The sequence below is a fragment of the Alosa sapidissima genome, chromosome 5, assembly GCF_018492685.1.
Source record: "Alosa sapidissima isolate fAloSap1 chromosome 5, fAloSap1.pri, whole genome shotgun sequence".
NCBI classification, from domain to species: Eukaryota; Metazoa; Chordata; class Actinopteri; order Clupeiformes; family Clupeidae; genus Alosa; species Alosa sapidissima.
In genome coordinates, this window is record NC_055961.1 from 11861299 (window position 1) to 11884924 (window position 23626).

The 23626-nt window shown below is 43.2% G+C and overlaps 1 protein-coding gene across 2 annotated transcripts; it reads right to left on the reverse strand.

Annotated features, from left to right (window-relative positions):
* Nucleotides 1–4: 4 nt before the first annotated feature.
* On the reverse strand, nt 5–22612 carry clint1b (clathrin interactor 1b). 2 transcript variants are annotated; one of them, XM_042092511.1, is made up of 12 exons: nt 22398–22612; nt 13420–13524; nt 12763–12859; nt 12373–12481; nt 10652–10816; nt 7805–7988; nt 6871–7105; nt 5907–5979; nt 4546–4623; nt 2730–3004; nt 2163–2304; nt 5–1859 (listed from the first exon to the last, which is right to left on the reverse strand). In XM_042092511.1, exons 1-12 carry the CDS (start codon nt 22436–22438, stop codon nt 1480–1482), a joined length of 1884 nt encoding a protein of 627 aa, XP_041948445.1. In that variant the 5' UTR covers nt 22439–22612; the 3' UTR covers nt 5–1479. The 2 variants fall into 2 exon arrangements, with proteins under 2 accessions (XP_041948445.1, XP_041948444.1); XM_042092510.1 differs by having other exon boundaries at nt 2106–2304; nt 22398–22611.
* Nucleotides 22613–23626: the final 1014 nt, after the last annotated feature.

Consider the following 23626-nt stretch of genomic DNA (forward strand, 5'->3'; position numbering starts at 1 on the left):
GTTCAACTGCTACAGCACTTATATTTATTGGATCATTGTAACATTGTATCATTGTAAGTCAGAGGCAGAATCTGTTGGACGTTCTATACTGACGGTACAACTGGAACAGCTCTCCGTGATGCACTGAGCAGCCTTAAATGCTACCATGTTGAAACAGCCTGATCACTGACAGACATGAAAGCCTAACTGGGTTATCATATACCGTAAGTTTGACCTTGTGCGTTCAAATCCAGACTCTCGTCATCTCAGACTTGTAACAATAAAGGGCTGTGGCAAACACTTCACTTCAATTATGATTTTCTTTCAGTCAACCATGTCCTTCATTGCCAATAGTGTAACAAACCAAAGAAATAATAATAAAAAAAATCTTGAAATAAATTGAACCAATATATTAATAATAATAATAATAATAATAATTAAAAAAAAAAAAAAAATAAATAAAAAAAAAAAACTCACATCATACCTTGAAATACAGTAACATCTTGATATACTGAGATTTTGGAAACAGTTCTCATTACACATATTCTAGGGTTGAATACTGGCTTGCTCTGAAATGTGGCCCAAAGATTTAAGAAGGCAACTAGCTTGCTGTCAGGCACTCTGTAGTTGAGACAGGCTGGCAGTCACTAACTGTACTGTGAAACAGTCATGATCACGATCATGATCATGTCAAGCCTGTCTGTGACTGGAGCAGTGGGGGAGAGAGTCCATTAGGGAATGACAGAGTTACGAGTGAACTGCACGCGTTTTCCTTTTTGACCGGTGGCCATTTTGTAACAAAATGGGATCAAGTGCAGGAAGTAGAATGTCATTTTGTAACAGTATGACTGAAACATAAAACAATTTAAAACAAAAAGAAGAAATAAAAGAAATTAAGGACCTATGGTAGCTCTTTGTCCATCAAGCCTTCTTACCCACATCCATACTGTCCCGAGAGGTCTTAATAATGCAATAATTTATTTCTTTGCACACACACAAAAAAGGAATATTTACAAAGACAAACGCTTTCATTCTTCCGAGTCACAGCATGAAGTATGGATAATGTGAGGTAATTTCTGGAATTTTCTTTTTTTTCCTTCATTAGACTCTAAAAGAAGCAGAAACACTAAAGTAGAAAAAGATGGGAAAACAGGACTCATTTCATTTCATTTGATCATGTTGTTTTCTTGAAACAGTACTGGTAGACGTACCAAAACTCCAAAAGATACTCTCTTCGAAGTATGCTATGTATACACTTTCCATTCCTCACTCCCCTGACCCCCACCCCCCCTAAAAAAGTTGCTCTGAAACCACAACCTCATTCTCTTCCAACCCAGGAAAGACCCCAGAGAGCAGAGGACTGTTGTCAGTTGCTTGCTTGTTTAATTTTTTTTTTTCAGTTTGTCCATGTGATAGGCAGCTCATTTTTCCCCCTCAAGATGCTTTCAGCCCTCCTCATTCACATCACAAAAGTCTTCCTTCCTCTCTTCCTCCTCATGTTCATTTACCAAAGTTGCCAAAGTTTGCAAAGGCATCTTGTTTGGGTGGCACCATGCCGGGAGTCATGCCCTGGCCCATGCCCATCACCGGCATGCCAACAGCGCCTCCAGGCAGGCCCACCCCAGCAGGGGCAGTCATGCCCATGTTCATGCCAAGCATTCCCTGATTGAGGGGCACGCCCCCGACTCCCAAGACACCCATCGTACCCGTTGCCATGGCTGGGGGGGGTATCGCCATGCCCAGTTGCCCACCCGATACCATCATGGGTCCCAGGGGTGGTCTGGGGGCACCTGTAGCAGCTGCTGGTGGGGAGTTAAGGTTCATGCCGGCAAAATTCTGAGCCATCATGTTCAGAGGAGGTTGGATACCTGTAACTGGTCCTGAAGAAAAACAAAACAAAATAATAATTATTATTATTGTGTCCAAAGACACACAAAATGATAACATGCCACAAAATAATGACTCTTTATGATTTTTTTGAGCTGCTCAAAAACAGAACTCCTTCATAAACTAGTCAGGACACATTTCAGAGCACATTAAGTCTAAGTGACTGAGAGTCTATGCAAGGGTGTGTATGAGCTAGGAAACCCCTTCTGAGGAAGTAAATAGCGCCACAAGCCACCCACCCTGCTGCTGGATCATGGTGTTGAGCGTGGGCTGGGAGGGCTTGGGCGGCTGCATACCGGCCGACAGGAAGTCCAGGCTGATGTTGACGCTGGGGTCGGACCACGTGGCAGGGAGGGAGCCCTTCGCCCCTGGTTTCTGCATACCCATCTGCTGTGGCATCATGTGACCCCCTAAACTGTGCATAGGACCTCCCAATGTCTGTGTGTGGAAAAGGAGATGATCAACATCAGAGCGAAATAAAGGTCAGAACCATCACTGAGGTATGCATTCTAATCAAGTGGACATTTTTGGCGTTTTCATGACTAGGCAGGAGAAATTACATAGGAGCAAGGACACAACAATAAAGACAATGCAATATGTTCTTTATCAAGATATAGACCTATGGTTAGGGCTGCTATTAGGGCTATTAAGCTGGGCTTCAGGTATTTATGGCATTTATGGCAGCAAAGAAGCTCTACACCATTATACAGCTGGTCATTACTGTTCAAAAACTCTCCATTTATAATACAGCCAAAACCTGACCACTTGATGGCAACCATGGCAGTATTTTATTACTCCAGTTGAACTGAAGGAAGAGACATGAGAAAGGGCGTGACTGTCCACAGCCGTCCAAGAGACCGCACCTGAGACCGTGACATGGGCATGCCCTGGTTGGCACACATGTTGAAGCTCAGGCTCTGCGAGCCGCTGAGGGTGGCGTGGTTGGGCCCCATCAGGTCAAAGAGGTCGGCCGAGGGGGGCTGTGCAGAGGAGGGGGGCGGTTGAGTCGGGGCAGCCTGGACGTCGCCGAAGAGGTCCGTCACTGCTGGGGGCACGGCCGACGCGGCAGCAGCGGAGGCAGGCGGGCTGGTGGTGGGGAAGGCATTCCACTCGCCAAACTCTCCGTTACCACCGGGGGCTGGAGGAACACAAACAATTTCAGTCACGGTGTGAACATTTCCTGTTACACATTTAACACATTCTATGTCAAAGAAGACATCTTGCATAAAGTACCCATATGTTCATGCCATCACCATGCTAAATTAGACGTATTAAAAGGAGCAGTTACGCAAATTTAATCTAATGCACATTTTGTCAAATTTAGTGAAACACTGTCCATGTTATTACTACGTGTCAAAATAAGCCTAGTGTTTGGACACTGCCCTGCCTCTGTAAATGAGAAGCCATCTTAGTGGCTCAGCCGGCACTATAAACAGGAGTGCAACAGGGAGTTTTGTTGTTTGATTGATTGGTTGTTGAGTTCAAACATCAATGGTCTTTCATTAGAATCTTAGACTGCATTCTGAAGAATATGGCTTAGGTAACCATCAAAATATAAAATAAAACAGTATTCTAGTAGAACCTATTGTTCATAATTCCTACAAAAAATATGTTTTGCTAGTGATCCTAAGTTCACACCTTAATATTACAGCACAACTGAACAGAAATTTGTTCAAGCATATGACTTCTACACTTTGTAGCCAGGTTCTGCTGCCTGGGACATTGCTATGGTCAGGAGAGGTGGACATTGTACTTGGTGGTGGTGGTGTTTTTTCCCCTTCAGAGAGCATTTTTGTTTCCAGGTTGTTCTTGAGTGAGATGTAGGTGTATGCATGTGTATGCATGAGCATGTCTTTTTCCTTTTGATGGGGGAGTGGGGTCAAGCCATCCACCCTGAGGGAGGTGACCGCATGCACAGCCCACATCTAATTGGATCTGACATCACATAGCACTAATATTGACATTCAGGTCTATCTCCCTCAAACACATACCAACCAACAAACACCACACACACACACACACACACACACACACACACTTATACATGCAGCACATAATCATAGCACACTCCGCTTTCACAGTGCAGTGACATTAGTTGACCCTTCTGCAGGTATGTGCGTTGTGGTCGGTGTGCATAAGGTAAACTGGCCATCAGGGAGCGACCTCTGAGGAGGAGTGTGGTGAAGGGCGTGGGAGGCCAGCATGGGCCGGGGGATGTGGGCACGGGGTGCGGAGAGGCACGAAGCGCGAGGCCCCGCTCTGATGGATGAGGGAGGACAGGTGTCCATCCGCATCTGCCTCAGAGGCCTGCGTCTCCATCTGGATGACTCCGACCCTAATCAATATTTCAGCGTCCTTCCAGCACGCAAGATGCCCTGGTGTACCCTACACATGGGCTGCTGCGGCTGCTGTTGTACAGCACAGCTTGTGCTTCTGGACCAAAGGCAAATGACTCCCTACAAGGCTGTTGGACATGCCAATATCCTTAGTCTTCATCTTGTTTTCCCATCTTTTCACACATTAAAAACGCACTGATTTTTTCATATTACTCTCTGATGGGAATGTTGGGTGGTAAGTGGAGGTATGGAAATCTGTTGTTTGTTTGTTTGTGTGTTTGTGTGTGTGTGTGTGTGTGTGCTGGCTCTAATCTAATTTCCCCCAGCAGAGCTGCAGACTTACCAGCTTTGGGAGGGAGGCTGGCGGAGGCGGCTGGGGAGGAGAAATCAGCAAAGCCCCCGATTAGATCTGAACCTCCACCTGCCGAGAGGAAACAGCAGATCAGACAGCAGAGATTAGCCCATGTCTACTCTCCCCACGCTCTCCCTCTCCCTCCCACACACACACACACACACACGTAAATCCCTCTTTCATACACACTGCATCACCTTCTGTCATATCTCATCGGCACACGCTCTTCCTCACAAACATGCTGTCTGTTGTCTGTTTGCTTCTGCTACACACACACACACACACACACACACACTTCTAAAAGGCAGAGTGTGAAGCTGATGGGTGAAGACAGTGGCAGGATGGGGAGGACACAACACCATGTGTGCAGTGTGGCCCCGTGGGTTCTACACCTCCACTCTGTGCACTGCGTTCACCTCACCACTCGTGCGTGCCCGACTCATGCCCACCGCACTGCTTGTTTGTGTGCGTGCCCGACTCATGCCCACCGCACTGCTTGTTTGTGTGCGTGCCCAACATAATTTATGACCAGGGGTTTTATGTGAACAATGCTATGTTCCACAAGAATTTGAATGCAAGACAAGAATTTGAATGCAAAATCTGGCCATAGTTTATACATTGTAACACTGAACTAGACTATACTCAGCTCAAAGGTTTGCAATCTGTCTGAAGCACCCAAAGTTCTGCAATCTGTCTGAAATGTTGTGTTCACTCTCTCCCCCTTTCTCAAACATAGGTGTCTGATACTAACTAGCTATAGCATCTAAGAGAGGCATGGAAATGTTTGGCAACAGCGTGTGCAGATCATCCACTGATGACACATCAGATGACTGGTGATAAATCACGACACCCAGAAAGGCGTTCCACAAATAACCAGTGATGCATGATTAAGCAATATGGCATGAGTCAGAGTGGGGTTGGTAAGATAGCCTTGGCAGTGGTCCGGCCGTGGGCACAAGACCAGAGACCAAGCGCTGCAGGTAACCACAGCAGCAGGTATATCCTTTTACCATGCCATGATCACAACTGTCATACTGCTTTTATACAACAGTTCCACTAACAACTAATAAAAGTTATCAAATTGTGTTTTCCATCATGTATACTGATCTTTGTCTACTCATCCTCCATCTCCATAGTGGGAGAACGTTCAAGAAATTGTGTTTTTTTTGTAAAAAAAATAAAAATAGAATTTGTTGGATATAGTGTTCACAAAATAAGCATACTATTGAGCCTAAAGGCAGTATACTGCCATAAGGGTATGGTTTGTAAAAAAACAAAACAAAAACATAAGGGTATGGTTCTGTATGGCACTCCTGCTGTTCTCTGAAGGAGAGCAGCGCCAGAGCACTTACCACTGGAAGGTGTCTGGCCTGGGTCCACCATTAACAGGTCTGCAAGGCCACTGCTTGATTGACTGATGGATGTCTGAGAAAAAGACAAATGTCAAATTAATAAGAGGAAAGACTTTCACCTGAATTCCGATGGGAAAAAACACTGGCACACAAAGGTAAACAAAACAAAACCAACAAAAGCCTTGAAGCATTAAATACACAGTACGCTGGCAGAGGTTTGGCTGAATTCGAGCTTGTCAGTGTGTAGCCATAAGGTGGCAGCACAAGCTTAGCTTTTACAGCACACACTGGCAACTCGGCCCTCACCAGGCATTCCTCAGATCTGGCCAAACATGCACATTTGACAGCTCAATATCTATAAGAGTGTGTGTATATTAGCCAATTCACGACTACAGATTCTTAATCTTTCTATTACTATTACTAGTTGTAGTTTTTGTTGGTGCCACTCATCCAAATCCATTGCTAATCCAATGCTTGTCAGTTATGCTGATGTGTGTGGCAAGTGACAGCACCCTCATATCTGTGCCTATATACTGAGCGCTACACAGTGCCGGTGCTGGTTACATTACTGCTAGTTCTAGCTGTTGACTGTTGTCCATAGCAGACATGTTGTTATTGTTCTTTGATATAGCTGTACAGCTTACATGTCACTGTGGAACAGGTCTCATTTTTGGTGAAGTACTTCAATGCATAGGAATATCTAGCCTGTTTAACCTTCAGCCTTTTTGCCCATGACTAGTTGGCTGTTGCCTACAGCACTGACTAGTGATTTAAATAGTTAACTTGTGCATATGTATGTGTGTGTTTCAATCTATTTTTGACATACTAGTACTAACATGCATTTTTGCATTATTTCCATTACATTTCTCATTCTTTAAACATTTGTGCACTTGCAAAAAATGAAAAAAAAAAGACATAATGATACTCATAGTAGTAGGATGTGGTTCGAGCGGCAATGGGTTACCTTTGCGTTGTCTGCGTCTGGACTGCTCTTGTCGCCGGTGTAGTGAGCAGCAGCCCCCAGGTCCACTGTTTTAGAAGGAATGCCACCACGTTTGCGCGCAGAGGTGGTGGCAGCTGTCGTGGCGTCTTCTGCCTGGGTGACTGTACTGCCCTTGTTTGTGACGCCGTCCTCTTCATCCTTGAACTCGGACTTGGAGGGCGGGCCATTTTGCGATACTCGGTCTTCCTCGTTGTCACTGGGAAAAGACAAAAGCTTCAGTTTCACAGAATTTCGGTTGTGAGCTAAAGCCGAGGTGAGACTATGCGACTGTTACTTTGCTTTTAAGTCTGATCTATAATCAATCAACTTCACAACTGTCTGCTAGAGATTGCAGAATTTGGCCAGTTGAAGTTAACAGGGACTACGGAAATCTATGGACACACAAATTCAGGCATGTTTTTGATTTTTTGATCCGACCATCAAGGGAGTAACAAGGTGTATGATTCACTCCAATTCCACTAATGAATGTATCCCATCAGAAAACATCTGGGACTATCAGCCAATAAAAATGGACCTTGTTTTGCCTTGAAATAGGATGCCCATTAGGTTCCTGTGATTGCACAATCACACACTTTTTTGTTGATGATTTAGACTTAATTATCATAGCGAGTGAGGAGGCGGAACACGCCATACTAGTCGTCTCTCACTATGATAATTAAATTTTGATAAAGTCAAAATCATTCTGCCAGTAGGCAATAATTGTCTTTTTAAAACCTGTTCAAATTCTAAAAGTTGTAAAAAACTTCAGTGAGACTACACAGATAAAACATTTTTACCAACAGTAAAAACTTTTTATGATTTGATGTGACATTTCAAAGCTTTACTTACAGTTGCTGCGTCATTTACTTGTTTGGATGCAAAAGAGGATTAACAATTGGAACACACACACACACACCTGATTCTATCAGGTGAGTCATCACGGTCTTTCTTGCGGAACTTGTTGATGGTGTCGTCGATGGTGCTGCCTATCTTGTCGCTGATCTCGCCCAGTTTCTCGCTGAAGGGGAAGCCCCCTTTACTCTTGTCCCAGTCCTCCTCCCATTTCCCCTTGGAGTCTCCGTCTAAACTCCGTTCTCCCGCTGGACACAGAACAAGACAGAGACGGAGACACACACATCACTATGGCCTCTCAGTCGCACTCATCACTATGGCCTCTCAGTCGCACACATCACTATGGCCTCTCAGTCGCACACATCACTGACGCACTCATCACTATGGCCTCTCAGTCGCACTCATCACTGACACACTCATGAGACTGAGTGGGAGCAGTTAGAGGGAGCACACTTGGGATGTATGTAAACATGTATTCCTGTTTCTGTTAGCTGCTGCATGCACACATGCGTTTATTAGTGTTTTTCTGTAATCTTTTTTTGCCTGGTACACTTCATTTCTCAGGGGGGAAAAATAAATTATGAACTTGCATGACCAAACGTACAGTGATAATGCACAGACACAACATATAATGTTGCATTTCCATTTTAAACAGAACGTTTGTGCTTTATCCAAATTAAAAATGGGGCAACATCTTCACGAGTCACAAAATCCTAGCGCTTCCACCTGCCATAAGAGAAAGTGAGGCGAAAAAAAATCCAATCACGTTTTACTCTCTGTGAAGCTTCAGTCTGAGAACAGGCCTCCAAAGCCTACAGTTGAGCCAATGAAAAGAAAATCGAATTTTGATTGGCAGACATATGATGATTACTAGTAAGGTTGCAAGTAACGATTATTTTCATAATGAATTAATCTGTCAAACATTTTCTGAATTAATTCATTAGTCATTCTCCAATTCCTTGATTTGTCTAAAAAATTACTCAATCTCATTAATCAATTACCAAAATAGTTGGAGATTATCAATTTGATAAATGACAACAATTGATAATGGTTGCACTTCTTATTACTAGATAATAAAACTGTTCCACTGTTCCATTTCTACAAGGGGGGAGGCAAAAGACATAATTTGTTTGATATCAGGTGACTGGTAGCAACATTATGAAGGGTAAAAGGCTCATTCATATCACTGGAGCAGTACATTGCTTTAATTATACTCTTGTGTAGATTGAGGCTAGGCAATAACTTGTAGCAAAGGTAATGCAAAAATGACTGCATTCACAATGACCCTGCTATCAACCATAAGAAGTGCATGTCTGTGATATTTGAAAAGTCTGTGGTTAAAAACTATAGTCTACTACTAACTACTAAACTACTAACGTTTTCCCAGCTTCATTTTAGTTTCTTTGTTTCGAAGCATGTATTATACAATGCCCATATTTTACTTTGTCCTGCTGAGCTAACATGTTATATTACCTCAGGAACTTACTTTAAAAGATATTAAATTCAACCAACTGAAGTAACGCCCCCACTAATCTCTACGTACTTCAGTTGCCTGTTCTGAAAAGTGTGTGGAAAGAGAAGGGCTACTCTCAGTCAAATCTGAATCATACCGAGCACCACTGACAACTTCTCATCTGAATCATACCGAGCACCACTGACAACTTCTCATCTGAATCATACCGAGCACCACTTCTCAACTGAATCATACCGAGCACCACTTCTCAACTGAATCATACCGAGCACCACTTCTCAACTGAATCATACCGAGCACCACTTCTCAACTGAATCATACCGAGCACCACTGACAACTTCTCAACTGAATCATACCGAGCACCACTGACAACTTCTCAATCAGATGCATACAATGTGCACCCCGCTGTCCTTTTGATGTTGCGTCACCAAACATAATTTTTAAAGTGCCACATCACTAATTGACAAACAGCCTCACTACTCTGCCTAATGAAGAGAGATATCGGAGTCCTGAATCAAAGATGTCACATCAGAGAGTCCATATCAACCGTGGGGGGGGGGGGGGGAAAAATCAAAAGCTTTCACCGACTGCTAGCAATGCTAATGACATGGCTGGGAGCCTGAGAGTCTGTATGATTAGATACACGATCTCCTGGATCTGAAGAGAACAGAGAGATATATATAAAAAATAAAAAAAAAACAACGGTGCTTTTGTGTGGTAAAAACATGACTGTAAAAAAATATTCCTGGTGATTTAGTAAAGCAAAAGTTATTGCCCTTAGTAAGAAAATAAAGCTAATCAAAGTCATATGCGAGCGAGGGCTTGAGGGAACAGGGGACTATCACCAAAGTGAGAATAAAGAATTCTTCTGAGATGACTGTGCTAGCAAATCCCCTAATGAGCCTTAGATAGAGGGATTACAGAAAGCCGTAGGGAAGGTGTCATTGTTCAATTAATACGTATTGTCATTCACAGAGGGATGGTTCAGAGTGCATTCATCTGTGGCATCACAGTTGGCAAGAGAGTACCTGAAGACTGTATGTAAGCTACAAATAAACTCAATAACATCTTTTTGTTTTGGCAATGGGAGTGGGTATATTGGAGGTTCAACTCTGACCCCAAAATTAAAGTCAGCATTATTAGTCTGCTTAATCATGCAATCGCAGAAAATCAGCAAATAAGATGGTAAAAAAAAAGTCTATAAAATACATGTAAGGCAATGCCTGGCTGTGAATACAAAAATGATGAACCCCCAACACACCTACACACAGAGAAACCAATGGACGAGCTGTGCTAATTCCATCAAGCCTACACAAGCAGATGGTTGCAACAATTTCCTTGCATTCAAGCCCCTTGCCAAAACACTGAAAGAAAGCCACATCTGCCACAGTCACCTACTGTTCCCACCTCCCCACCCCTTCCCCTCTAGCGCCCACTCACACTTGAAGCCGCTGCCCATGCTGTCGGAGGAGACGCCGATGTATTTGTCCTTGTTCTTCTTGGCCTTCTTCCTCTCCTCCCGCAGCCGGTCGTCGTCCTGCACAAACTCCACCATCTCCTTCACCTTCTGCCGCACGTTGATGCCCTGGTCCTTCCCATTCTCGTCTGCGGAGGCATAGTAATCGGTTGATAAACAAAAATATATAAATATTTATGAATTATGATCTGTACTGAGTGGTGGCACAAATGAGTATAGAGCCTGTCAGACACTGGCATAAATCCTCTGGCGTAATTGAATTGTGGTTTTAAAAGTTTTAAAAATCATTTGACATAATTTTAGCAATCCTTCAATATTGTTCAAATGGGAAAATATTCCCTAAGGACAGCCCCATATCCTTTGGTATGGGCCCAGAGACTTGAAACCTCTCTAGGCATATAACTGCACCACAATATCCCTCCCTCCTTACTTTCATAGTTAGAGATTTCTTTATTGCATCATATTCCATGTATATGTGGACAGAAATCTCTGTTATGTCTGTCTAACCTTCACAGAGGTCACTAACCTATGCTGCCAACAGTCTGCAGCGGCCACCAGCTGTTCATGTGGACTCCATAAGCATGCGCTGCACAATGGCATCGATTATCCCGAAGAAATAAACATAAACCCACATGTACTGCACTGGTGCTAAAATGTCACTCAGCACTGACTCTTTGGAACTGTGCATACATAAACAATGTGCTGCTGGGGGAAAAAAGTTGGCCTAGAGAGCACATATTTAGGGTTCCCCACATTCTCTGACTTGACTGTTTGTGCCTAGATCACATAACACAAGATCGGTTCCTCTTGCTGTAACCGATAAATCTGTTCCCTGTATTAACCATCCAACAGGTCTGCGTTTACGCACGTTTAAAAAACAGTCCTTGCATGCTTCAACAAGCACCGCACTGGATGAGACGTTTACAAAGTACCAGACATATGATGAATGCACAACATACATACATGCTCTGCAGCCACTATATAAACACACCCAAACTTAACTGCCGTGTGTTCTCCCACCAACAACCCTCTATGAAACATACTGTTATTACGCAATAAAAACAAGCACTGACAGTAAAGTTGCATTATTCATAAAACCAGCCGCCATCGCAACTGTACAATGTGTCAACAGAATTAATGTTTGAGAAACTGCCCAGCTTTGCAGCAGGGATGCTGAGACCCTTGAGTCTACTGGAAATCATCTCAAAATCTACTCGTAAGTCTGAAAGGCAGAAACCAACAGTGGTGGGGAGTGAAATGGGATAGAATGGCTTTTGCACGTAGCAGTGACATTCCTTGCAAAGCAAAACATATGCACTGTTGCATTCCCTGGTCTAAAATCAGGGCCACTATTTTGACAACAATGTGCTCATTGTTGATGCCCCCCCCCCCAATCCCAATCCTCCCCCACCTTTCTTATACAGCCCTTGCCACTTAATCTACTAAACCCCTCTTCTACTGCACTTTTTACGCCCCCCCCCCCCCCCCAATAAATGCACAAACAGGCTGACACCAGACATATTTTCACTGCATTTCTTACATCCAGTAACTATATGCATGTGACAATAAACTTCCTTGTATCCTTGTATGTGGTGGATCCTGTTAATGAATTTTTAATGTCACCATAACCCTTAGCCACTGCAGCGGTTACACCTTTGGAGCGGGAATCTCCCTGTACACTCACCAACAAAGTGGTAGTTTTCCATGGAGCGGAGGTCATATATGTGCTCCCTGGCGCTGGTGACCACTCTCTCAGAGCCGTTTCTGATGAGGTATGCTAGTAGAAGTAAGGCCTGGGGGAGAGGAGAGGAGGAAGAGCAAACGGTCATCACAACACCTTTTACAACCAGCGTTTTTTTTCTTTCTTTCTTTTTTAAAACAAATACAGATGGGTGATGCTTGAGTAACTGCAAAACCAGCATGAGGTGCTCAATGGGAAATAGGGCCAGTTATGTTCAAATATACATATCAAAGTCAAAGTTAAATATACAAAGGCAAATTCACACATATAATTAGGCCTTACAATACAGCATACTCAAACCCTGCATTCATATTCACATTTTGCAAGGTCTACCTTGTAAACTCTTCTCCAGTTTTTCTTGTTGTCTTTCAGCATTCTGGTCCAGAGCATATTCATAACCTCAGGGAACTGTTCGTACATAAACGTGGCTCTGAAGACAGGAGAGGGAGATTACTAAATCAGACCAATTCTTTTCCACTTTTTTGCCCTAGTTCATGCATTTCACATGTCTAGACCTGAAATAAAAAATCATTTGGACAATATCTGACCGTTTTTGAAATTTGTCAAAAATCTGTCTTTTGTCCTGACCCCGGACCTTATCTGAAAATTTGGCCCACCACACTAAGAAATCACTGAAAAGTACAAGAAAAAACACCACAAGCACCCTGGAACTGTTTAACTTCTACGTGACCTTTGGAATACAGGATACTTAAAACCCTTCTGTGAAATAAGAATAATAAAGCTCAGGAAATTGCCAGTACATCTTGCATCAGACTAATTCCTCAATACGCCCAGTACTGTATTCTAGAAAGACTTATCATTACTTTGATGATAATGCATGATTATAACTATTGTCTACAATATTAAAACACATCAATTTTTTAGAATAGATTTTAGACATGTTGGTGTTTTTGTGGCACGAGATGGATTGAGACTCCAGTATCCCTCTCTTCGGTCTACAAGAGAATGCTTCAGCTCCGGAACACTCACTTGGCAATCTCTCCCATGAGCTGTCCGGATGGCCCCCAGGGATCGTCATTAGTGGCTTCACGAACCTTCGACTCGATCTCGGAGTAGTTCATCACCACGTTGGTGCTGGAGAGGCAAAGGGAAGAGGAAGGCGGCCATGAATAAAAAGTGTCAGAACTTAAAGTCAGCTTAGAGGAAGGGAACTGCACATGCCTTAGCCTATCATTCAGCGGTAAGTTCTGATCTCTTTATTTGGCCATGGTGCATGGCTGCGGTGAGAGATGTGCCGAGCCCTGCCCAAACTGGATAATAGCTGGCACCCTTCTCCAATCGTGTTTACCACGGCTTACGGGGCAGGCTGAACACCCCCATCGCCTGAACGTGACTGCCAAAGCCTTAAGTGTGTGCAGCTTTGCTGTGCTGTGCTGCACTGTGTGGAATCTATCGCCAGAGCAATCACGAGGAGATCCAATCACTTCCTGTCTAGGGGTGGATTTCGCTCGGCTACTCCAAGCTGTCCGTCAAACGGCAAATGGCAGGAAACAGCTGGAAAGACTTGAGGGAGGTTGTGGAAGGAAACGCAAACGGAGAGACGAAAATGACAACCATTAAATAGACAGAGAGTTGAGAAAAAAAAGACGGAAAGAGTTGGGGAGCAGCTTTAACATATTAAACGAAACACACATAAACCTAGACACTTGGGCCATTGAAATAACCATTTGGCCTGAATAAAAACACTAGATACATTTTTTTAAAATGCAGAGGAAAAAAACAAAAGAAACAAATGCCACTCAGGCCATGGTGGTGAATAACAGCTCAGACGATGAATGGTGTTATTTTACCGATTCTGTTTTCATAAACTTGGGAAACATACCACTTGAGCCTCTCTCAATTTAGGCCTCATCAGATTACTTTGGCAAGTTGAGAAACTTAAGCCCTTCTGATGAGTGAAGCTGACAAAGATGATGAATGTTCTTACCTAAAACCGAAAAAAAAAAAAAAGACTTCAAACGAGTAACATTGGACTAAAAACAAAGAGGGGTGTGGCAGGTCTGAGGCCGATGGTTTCCATCTTAACCAGAATGCAATTCTTAGCTGAGCATGCTGTCGTAAATCAGGGCAACTGTGAGAGAAAGGGCCTTGCTGGGTGTTCAGAGAGAGTGTTTCTGGAATGTACCCCAGAACGCTTGGGATTCCGATCACATTGCGACATTCACAGCCCCCATCTTACGACTGCCCATGTCTGAGCCAGCACTCTGAGCCACACAATTAACTACACTTCTTCAACACTCAGCAGACACACACACACAAACACACAGACACACGGGCATTACCTTGGGGCTGTCAAATGTCCCAAATGTGTTGTGTGGTGCTGCCTCTGGTCTATTGCTAGCAGCGATCTAACAGTGACTGATGCACTGAGAACAGGCTGCTATCAATTCAGACCTATTGACTGGTTTGAGAAGATCAATAGCCTAAATTGCAATTAGCCTGTGCTAATGTAGCCTGTAGCAAGCAATGATTGGTCTTGGAAGACCACCTGTAAAACTAGACAGAAACCAACATATCAGACAGCCTGCAAAATGTCCTTCCATCAAACCCTCAAATAGATGAAGACATTCAGTGATGCTCTAGAAAGCCTGTTTCTCCAACAGCTGTGAGCACTTAGGGCAATCATCGCTAATATAATTTAGAGCAAGACCAGCAATCACACCCTGTACTTTCACTGCTAGTAAATCCCACTGTGTGGCTGGGTGGGAGAGGAAGAGAGAAAGACAGAGATGTCATGAGCAGAAAAGCGATCTTGGAACTTCTGGAAGTCATTACTGAAGATGGGGCTGGGGAGAGCTGATGGTAAATTACAGATACAGGAATGCGTTGGGTGGTAGGGGAAGGTCAGCACAGGGGTGCTGGCCAGCCCAGTTCTGTATAAGCCTGCTCACAACTTCACAACACCTGCACTGAAGGTGGTGGGTCTTTCGGAGTTGGGATTTCCTGTTCGTCGAGATGGCTAATTGGCGGTTACAAGCCCACTGACTGAGTGAATCTAATTTCTAGAGGCCATGGAAAATGACAGTCATAATGTTAGAACTTGCTGGGGGCAGGGATCAGGCATTAGGCTCAAAAAGCAGGGTCTGCAGCAACCCTTACAAAAAATTGTCTGTTTGTCAATCACCAAAACAGGCAGTACATGCAGAATGCAGTATTTTTGACATGACAAATTTGTATTGCAACTACATTGTACTGATATTCACTGCAAAAATGCTGGACATTTGGACATGAAATTGCATTGTACTTCAAAAACCTGCTTTATAACTGCAGTTGTTTGTCGCAGAACTGCAATTATTGTTTTGGAAAGGGTGCCTGCTTTGTCTACTTGGAGTCTGGATCCAACTACACGGCCATTACATGGCCAATTTTACTTCAGTTCTGCTTCAGCTGTCGAGAAGAACATATAGTCGTTAAAAAAAAAAAGCAGCGCTAGCATTGCCTGCCAATCTAAGGAGCATATTTGCTGTTCTGTACTCTTTCACACTCTTGTGTTTGCTCATATTGCTCACGCACACACAAACCACCGCTAACCTTTGGCACGGTAGACAACACTGCCAATGAATGAGGACATAAATCTACTTCATGCGGACAGACCCACAACAGGATATTTCTTGAAGTGCTCAAACAAGCCAGAGCACAATCACAGAGTGACAAAACTAGGCTCCAGATTTCTGACAGCAAGACAGAAATGTTAGTGTGAAAAAAAAAAGTGTGATCGCAATCTATGCCATGTATCATTTTGTCTTTAGTTAGATTTCCCCCCCTGCACTTTCGTATTTGAAAGCATAACACAGGCATAACATTTAGGCTAACGTTGCTGAAATTACAACAACTACCCTATGGCCTGTAACAGGTATTTTAAGTGGTCATTCTAGGCTGAACTCATCTGCAACCGGCTCCAGAATCAGAATCCAGAATCCAAGGTCATAATGACCCTGAAGGAGGATCCTGACAACCTGGGCTCTGTTCACCACACAGATGGTCATCCACCTCAGCTGATAAAAAGCGCTCCAGCTCCAACCCTTGCAAGCCCAACGGGTCTAAGGTTCCTTCCTGCCCCAATATGGAGGCAGATGGTTGGGCAGTATGCTTGAGTGACTCAAGACATCACAAAATGCTCAAAGACATTTCAGAATTATTGTGTGAGGTGTGAGTGAAAACAAGGAAAAACAGGCAAATGTTTGTCCAGACTTGGGCTAATCTTGGCCAAACCAACCAAAACCAAAATCACATGCTGAGTAAGCAACCACTGTAAATGTAGCAGCCAGTCTGGATTGTATCGGTTCAAAAATCAAGTTAAACAGCCAATAATGCCCTACTCACAGTCCCAGAAAATCTCAAGGTATAGGCCCTACCTGCACACTGCTCCATATGACGTGTTTTGTATGTGTATGTTTCACATACAATCTAAAAGTAGAAGTGAAGTGTAAAAATATGCATTTGTCTACTTTTAACAACGTGCGCAAAGCATGCTGGTTTATGATTCTATTGGAATTATATCACCAACAATAGACAGACATCAGATGGTAAAAACGCTTCAAAAACTGTAAATTCCTAGCAAGTTACCATAGTTGCAAGTGCCTTTAGAAACATTAAGGTATCCAGAAAACTCAAATGAAAACAAAATCTTTCTTAAGAGGACATTATAAATTGCTTGAAGTCCTAGGGACACCAGACAAGTCATGCACTGCTGTACCACTTCATTTTTCACACCTTGGTTTCAGTTGACTGGACACTGCCGTTTCCTCCCTTAATTGGTAGCTCTGCTGTCAATACACCCACTTGCTGACTTGACAGCGTTCATTATTTTGTAATTAGCCTAACTCTGTATGTGGCAGGATGTAAACAACATCCAAAAGGAGTTAAACATATAGACCCTTTCAAGAGAGTTCCATTATCAGCATCATAGTTGGCCCCACAAGACTTCCTTTTTAACATTCCATATGTAAGGGATAATGTATTGTCCGCCAGAAAATAAGTCCCGACAGGGTTGCTTCGACCTGAAGGGACTTATTTTCTGATAATTACCTGCGGACAATACATTATCCCGCTTATTACACGGCTACTTGCCAAAACGAGAAAAGAAACCTAACACAACGAATGTTTAAAAATGATTTTGCTACCGTTTCGTGTCTTCCGCTGACAAAATAAATAGTTCGCCACACAGATAGAACTTGACAGTTTCAGGTGTTGCGTGGCAACGTCTTACTAGCTTACTTTCCCTTTCAATGAAATTCCATTGCAATAAGCAAAGAGTATAGAAGTTACTTCTATACTATACTCTTTGCAATAAGCGAACGGAATTCTTGCGGAGGGATATGAAAGACGTTAATCAACCCGTTGCCATTGACAGCGGTGATTATTTACTTTGCCGGTGATTTATATAGATTTAACATTGGGCCTTCCCAACGTTTGGGCCTTTCATGTGAATGGAACTTTCTGCAGCACTCTGAAGAGCCGTGTAATAAGTTATCTTAATGCAGAGGATGTAGATTGGGAACCAAATAGAATGTTCAAGCATTGTTTTTGTTTTTATTGTTGAAAGGGTCTATACTGTTCCCACATCGGGCAAACAGACAGAGAAGACAGACCGGCAGGAAAAGAGAGAGAGAGAGAGAGAGAGAGAGAGAGAGAGAGAGAGAGAGAGAGAGAGAGAGAGAGAGAGAGAGAGAGAGAGAGAGAGAGAGAGAGAAAAAGAGAGAGAGAGAGAGAAAAAGAGAGCGCAAACAGAGAAAGAGGTCAAGTGGCACAGCGCAAAGCAGGACCAACATTACAGGCAAAAAACTGCAGCACAATGAATAATGAATGGATGGTTATAAAGAAAGAGACCAGCCAGCACATCAGTGATGCCAAAGCAAACACACACGAGACGACCAAGTATGAAAATAAGGAATAAGCATCCTACTGGAATAATCTATGAGTGACAGAGTTAAGTGCCACATGCTGCTGAGGAAGAGGGGCACAAAAACACACTATCCTCGACCGTGCAATAAGCCCTTATCTTGTCTTTTCTTCTCCCTTTTCAGTAATACTCCTGCTCGACTCAATCCCATACTGAATGAGGATGGGCCTAGTTAAGCATTCACCAATGCCATGCAGGCCTTTTGAAAACTCAGGAGCCCTTCTTGAAAGATCTCAGGGGCATTGGCTTCTCCAAAAAAAAAAAGAAATAAAAGAACCTTATAGTACCTAAAGCAAGAGTCTAGGGCAGCAACTTTCAGATGGAAATGACAATGAAAAGTATTTCGCTGATACAGGTATCAATAGGAAGCTATGGCAAGGGCCTCAGAAGCCGCGAGGAAAGATGCATGTGACATTCGCCACCACAAAGCGAGCGAGAGTGTGTGTGTAGCTGTGGACGCTAGCTGGGGAAAAAGAAATCCCCCCCTTGGGGAAGGGAAACGAGACTTTGTGGCGCATTGTAAAAGCAGCCGCTCTGTGTTGCGCCAGCCACTGCGGCGCTCCGCTGGTTGGCGCTCACGCCGAGTTGCATTTGAGCTGCTGCAGTGTTGTGTTAGAAGTGGCACCGTGTTCCAAGTGCTCCTGTCCTCAAAGCCCAAAAGGATAGTGGTGGCTCAGGGGACACAGTCGGAGGGAAAATCCATCTCGGTCCTCTTGACTGCACACAGACTGCTGCCGCTCAATTACCCCGCTCCCTTTTAATTGGGCCGGAGGTAGCCTTCAGTAAAAAGCTATTGACTGGTCTGGAAGAATAGCACAATTTACAAAAACAAACTACATGTCTAATAAACAAGGTAGATACTCTGAAGTGAGTCTAGCAAAACTGTATCAAAATTCCAAACTAAACACTACACGCACATGTCAAAAAAAAATATCACCTGGAGATTCTGTCAAATTCAAAACATCAATGATCCATTCTTGTTCGTTAATGCAGCAGAGAGTTCCCCTCCATGTTGTAGCACGGATGTAAATACACTAAAACACAGCATAGGCCTCCCTGAAGTTAAGCATTATGGGCAGGTTTGTCAATATATGCCTGATCACGAAAGTCTGATGTGAAACAATCCCATGAGCTCCTATAGGCTACAATTTAAATCCAAGCCTATTTACAGTAACTCATTTGGTTGGCCTCAATGTCGTTGACACTGTCCCATTTGGTCATAGTTTAACCTGTCAAATGTGTGTCCAGACAAACGTGCGCTCTGCACACACCTAAAAAGAATGCTTTCGAAGATGGCTATGGGAAGACCCCAGAGTTGCAAACATTTCCACAAGAGGAAAAGATTAATGGGGAACATTATTAATGGGACGCATTTTAGTGGCCTTTTCAATACTGTATCACCTGTGTGTGTAGGGGAATGTTATGAGCCTCGTTTCCATGGCATTCACATGTTTTACCTTATGTCAGCGATGCTGATAATAGAACAAAGACACTGTTGATTCAGCAAAAATGTCTTATCATTAGTTGACCAATGAATAGAAACTGACAATGCCCTTTGCTACTGTGCGTCCTTCTTTACCAACTCAGGTGCTTCGGAAACAATGTTAATTTCAAACCCCAGGCTGTTCCATCTAAGAGCAGTGGGAGGCTTGTACCCATGTAACTTGATATGCCAGTGTGTTAATGAAAATCCAGCGCATGGAGTACAAATGGGAAAAGTCTGCATGACTAGGCATTTGTTTATTTGCGTCTACTTTACGTTCCTGAGGAAACTGCAACCATTCTTTTTACATAGAACTGGTCAGTACTGTTCGGACATGACCTACAGAGAGGCAGAGAGCCTCACAGGCTGGTGAAGACCAGCCGTATTGATGGCACCCGCCATTCAGCCTCACTCATGCGTGCTACCAGCCACAGCTTCCATTACCATCACCTGACTCCAGGCTTGGTCTGGGCCGAATGGTGGTACATGTGTGCGAGAGGGAGATGGAGGGAGAGAGGTTATGGAACTGCCAAAAACTTGTGGCACAGCAAGGCCTCTTCTATCAACAAGAAAACCACAGAGGAACAAGAAATGCTAATGCAAAGATTCAAATGACAGTTACTGCTTGTACAACCATTTATTATTACTATGTTGACAGGTAAGCCCAGAAAACTGTTCAATAAGACCACAGGACGTTCAGACATACTTTTGTTGGACTCGTTGAGTCGGTAGCAAATGTGTTGATGAAGGACACTGTCCATTCCACAACCTGGCAATATTGTACTCACAAAACAAACTGTAACTAATTCACACATACAGAGTCAATGATTGTGTGTGTGCTGAAGAGTGTGTGCAAGAATGGTTGAGACAGAGCTGTTTTCTCCATCAGGTCTCAAGAGGGTTTAACCTTTGAACCTTTCCCTCAACAAGCATGGCTTTGTTTAAGCTCAGGGGGGGGTCATGCTGAGGGAGTGGCCACAGAGACCCATTTACTGTAGAGAATGGTGAAAAGACGCTTGGGAAACTTGCCTGATCAGGTAGGCCCGCTCACACCTACTCTCACCTGAGCTATTCAGCTCAAGCATTTTTCTCCACTTCTCCTCATTTTGATGCATATGAAGTCTGGAGTTTCGATTGCTTACCTCACCCCATTATCGTTTATGGCTGGTTGATCCATGGGGAATGATATAAAATTGGAAGGTCACCACCAGAACCAGCCATACTACAACAAATTTGCCAATACATGCCTTAATGTGGGAGATCAAACAACTGGAACAAGCTTTCAGTTGTATCACACATTAAATCTAATCTCTCTCACACCATATCATATTTGATGTTTTCAAATCGACTGTATACAAGTTGGTTCGTTTAGGTTTACGAATTACCAAAGACACAACAGGCCAAATCAAGTCAAAGGATAAAGCAAAACCGATTGCTTCAACCGAACTTTCATCCTACAGTACCATCACAGATAGACCCGGTGCATTTAATACTAACGCATTTCCTGAGGGAACAGTCGTTAATGACAAATGTATACAAAAAATAAGGTTAGCGTTATTGAATACATGTATCTACTTGTCATGCATGTCATTTGGGAACTAAGGGTAACGTTAACGTTACTTAACGTAATGCATGTGCTGATTCCAAGTCATTGGAAACAGGATCGACTAGCTTACAGTAATCCATGTAAACAAAACAGTGTGTGTGGTGGCGTTACTTAGCTAGAATATGAAATAAAACAATGATAGCTAACGTCAATTAAATAATAACAATGACTTTAATGAATGACAAAATGTGTCGCCACTTAGAGTTTTTCGTTTTCCATCTAGCTAGCCAACATTAATGGCTAGTTAGCAAACTACACGAGGATCATTTGTAAAGAAATTCCAAAACATTTCGACAGTTTTTGACAGCTGTAATGGTTTAGGCTTCGGCGCATAAAGCTTGCCTAGCCTTTGAAGTTAAGCAATTATGATGGGTTTATTTGCCAGCAAGCTTTGCTTAGCTACCGACTTAGCTAGCCAGCTAACAATAACAAGGGCCTCAACATGTTGATGGCTAGCTTACGACTCAGAGGGCAAACAGGACTGTCGCAGTCATACGATATATACACTTTATTATAACCATTAAACTAATTGCAACATGCACCACAATACAATACAATATAAATATGAATAACGTTATGTTAAGCCTGGGCGAAAGGCTAGTTGGATAAGCTAACACTTCTTATCATTCGGGGATAGAAATAGTGACAGGTAACATTAACGGTAGGGATCATTCAGTGGATATATCCAGATAGAATTGTTGTACAAACGGTACTGAAAACCAGAACTCGTGGTGGAAAGACGCGTAAGCTTCATATATGTAACATTTCGTTTCAGTGGCTATTTTGTACATATTAAAGGCTGTCATAGAAACCTCTGTCGGCTAGCAAGCTAGCCATCAGCTGAGCCCATAGTGTGACGTCACGTGCGGGCTACGTGTTTCCCTTGTCTAGATAAGTAGCCTTTAACTACGGGCCTTGCTAACAAACGGTAAAAAGAAAACAGAAAGCATACTTACGCTTTATCAACCAGCTCCCTGACTTTCCACATATTCAGCATCCTCTCACTGTAACTGGGGCTCTCCGCCTCAATATCTCGTCGTCCTTTTCTGTAATGCCCACCGATGGACTTGGATTTCTGTTACCGACAACCCCAACCCCTTTTGCCTCTCCAGTGCTGATAGCGGTAGCGGGCTAGCGGCGGGATAACTAGCGGCCGGATAACTTCAGTTACTACGACAACATTCTACATACGTCATATCCCAGCGCCTACGGTTTAGCTCACCCCCATGGCAGAAAATGTAGTTCTTTTATAAGTAAATAGACAGAGACAGAGTAATTAAATTGTTGGTCTGTCTGTGTTGAAATGCCAGGGTGAATAATGCAATGTTGTTGGTGCATATCGAAGTAGTGGCATATGTTTTGGTGCATTTACCAATGCGTTGCCATTCCTTGGCATCAAGGACTAAACCCCTCTCAACCGAAGACTTTTAAAAACCAACATCACCCCCTACAAGTTCACCATCTGACTAGGCTGTTGGCCATGCATGACCCATCAGTCAAATTCACTGAAATAGCCAACCTGTTGTAACCTAACATAGCCTAACAAATCCAATAGGCTAAGGATTTGTTGACATCATAGGATTAGCTTGAAGTGACACAGGGGCACTAGCAAAACTTAGACTTCATCATAATCTTTTTTTCAACAGTTTGTATCCTAGCCTATATCCTTAGGAAACATAGTCTCTTGCTATAACTAAGGAATGCAGCTTCTTTTAAGCTACAGCAAGTCCCAATCCACTCAGCCGAAAGACTAAAATAACATATTCTAATGTTCCCCATCATTTCAATTAAAACAATAGTGACCGGTGGGATAGAATGTTGTATCTAGATGCACACATACTTCTATACCTACACACACACATACTCATACATACACACACATAGACGCACACACACACATACACGCACACATACGACACACACTCACACATATACACACAGATATATACAGACACACATACACACTCACACACACATACACATATTCACACACATACACACAGATATACACACACACACACACACACATACACACTCACACACACATACACATATTCACACACATACACACACACATACACATATTCACACACACACAGACACACACAGATATACACACTCGCACACACACACACACACAGAGACATACACACTCATACACACACACATATTCACACAAGGGAAC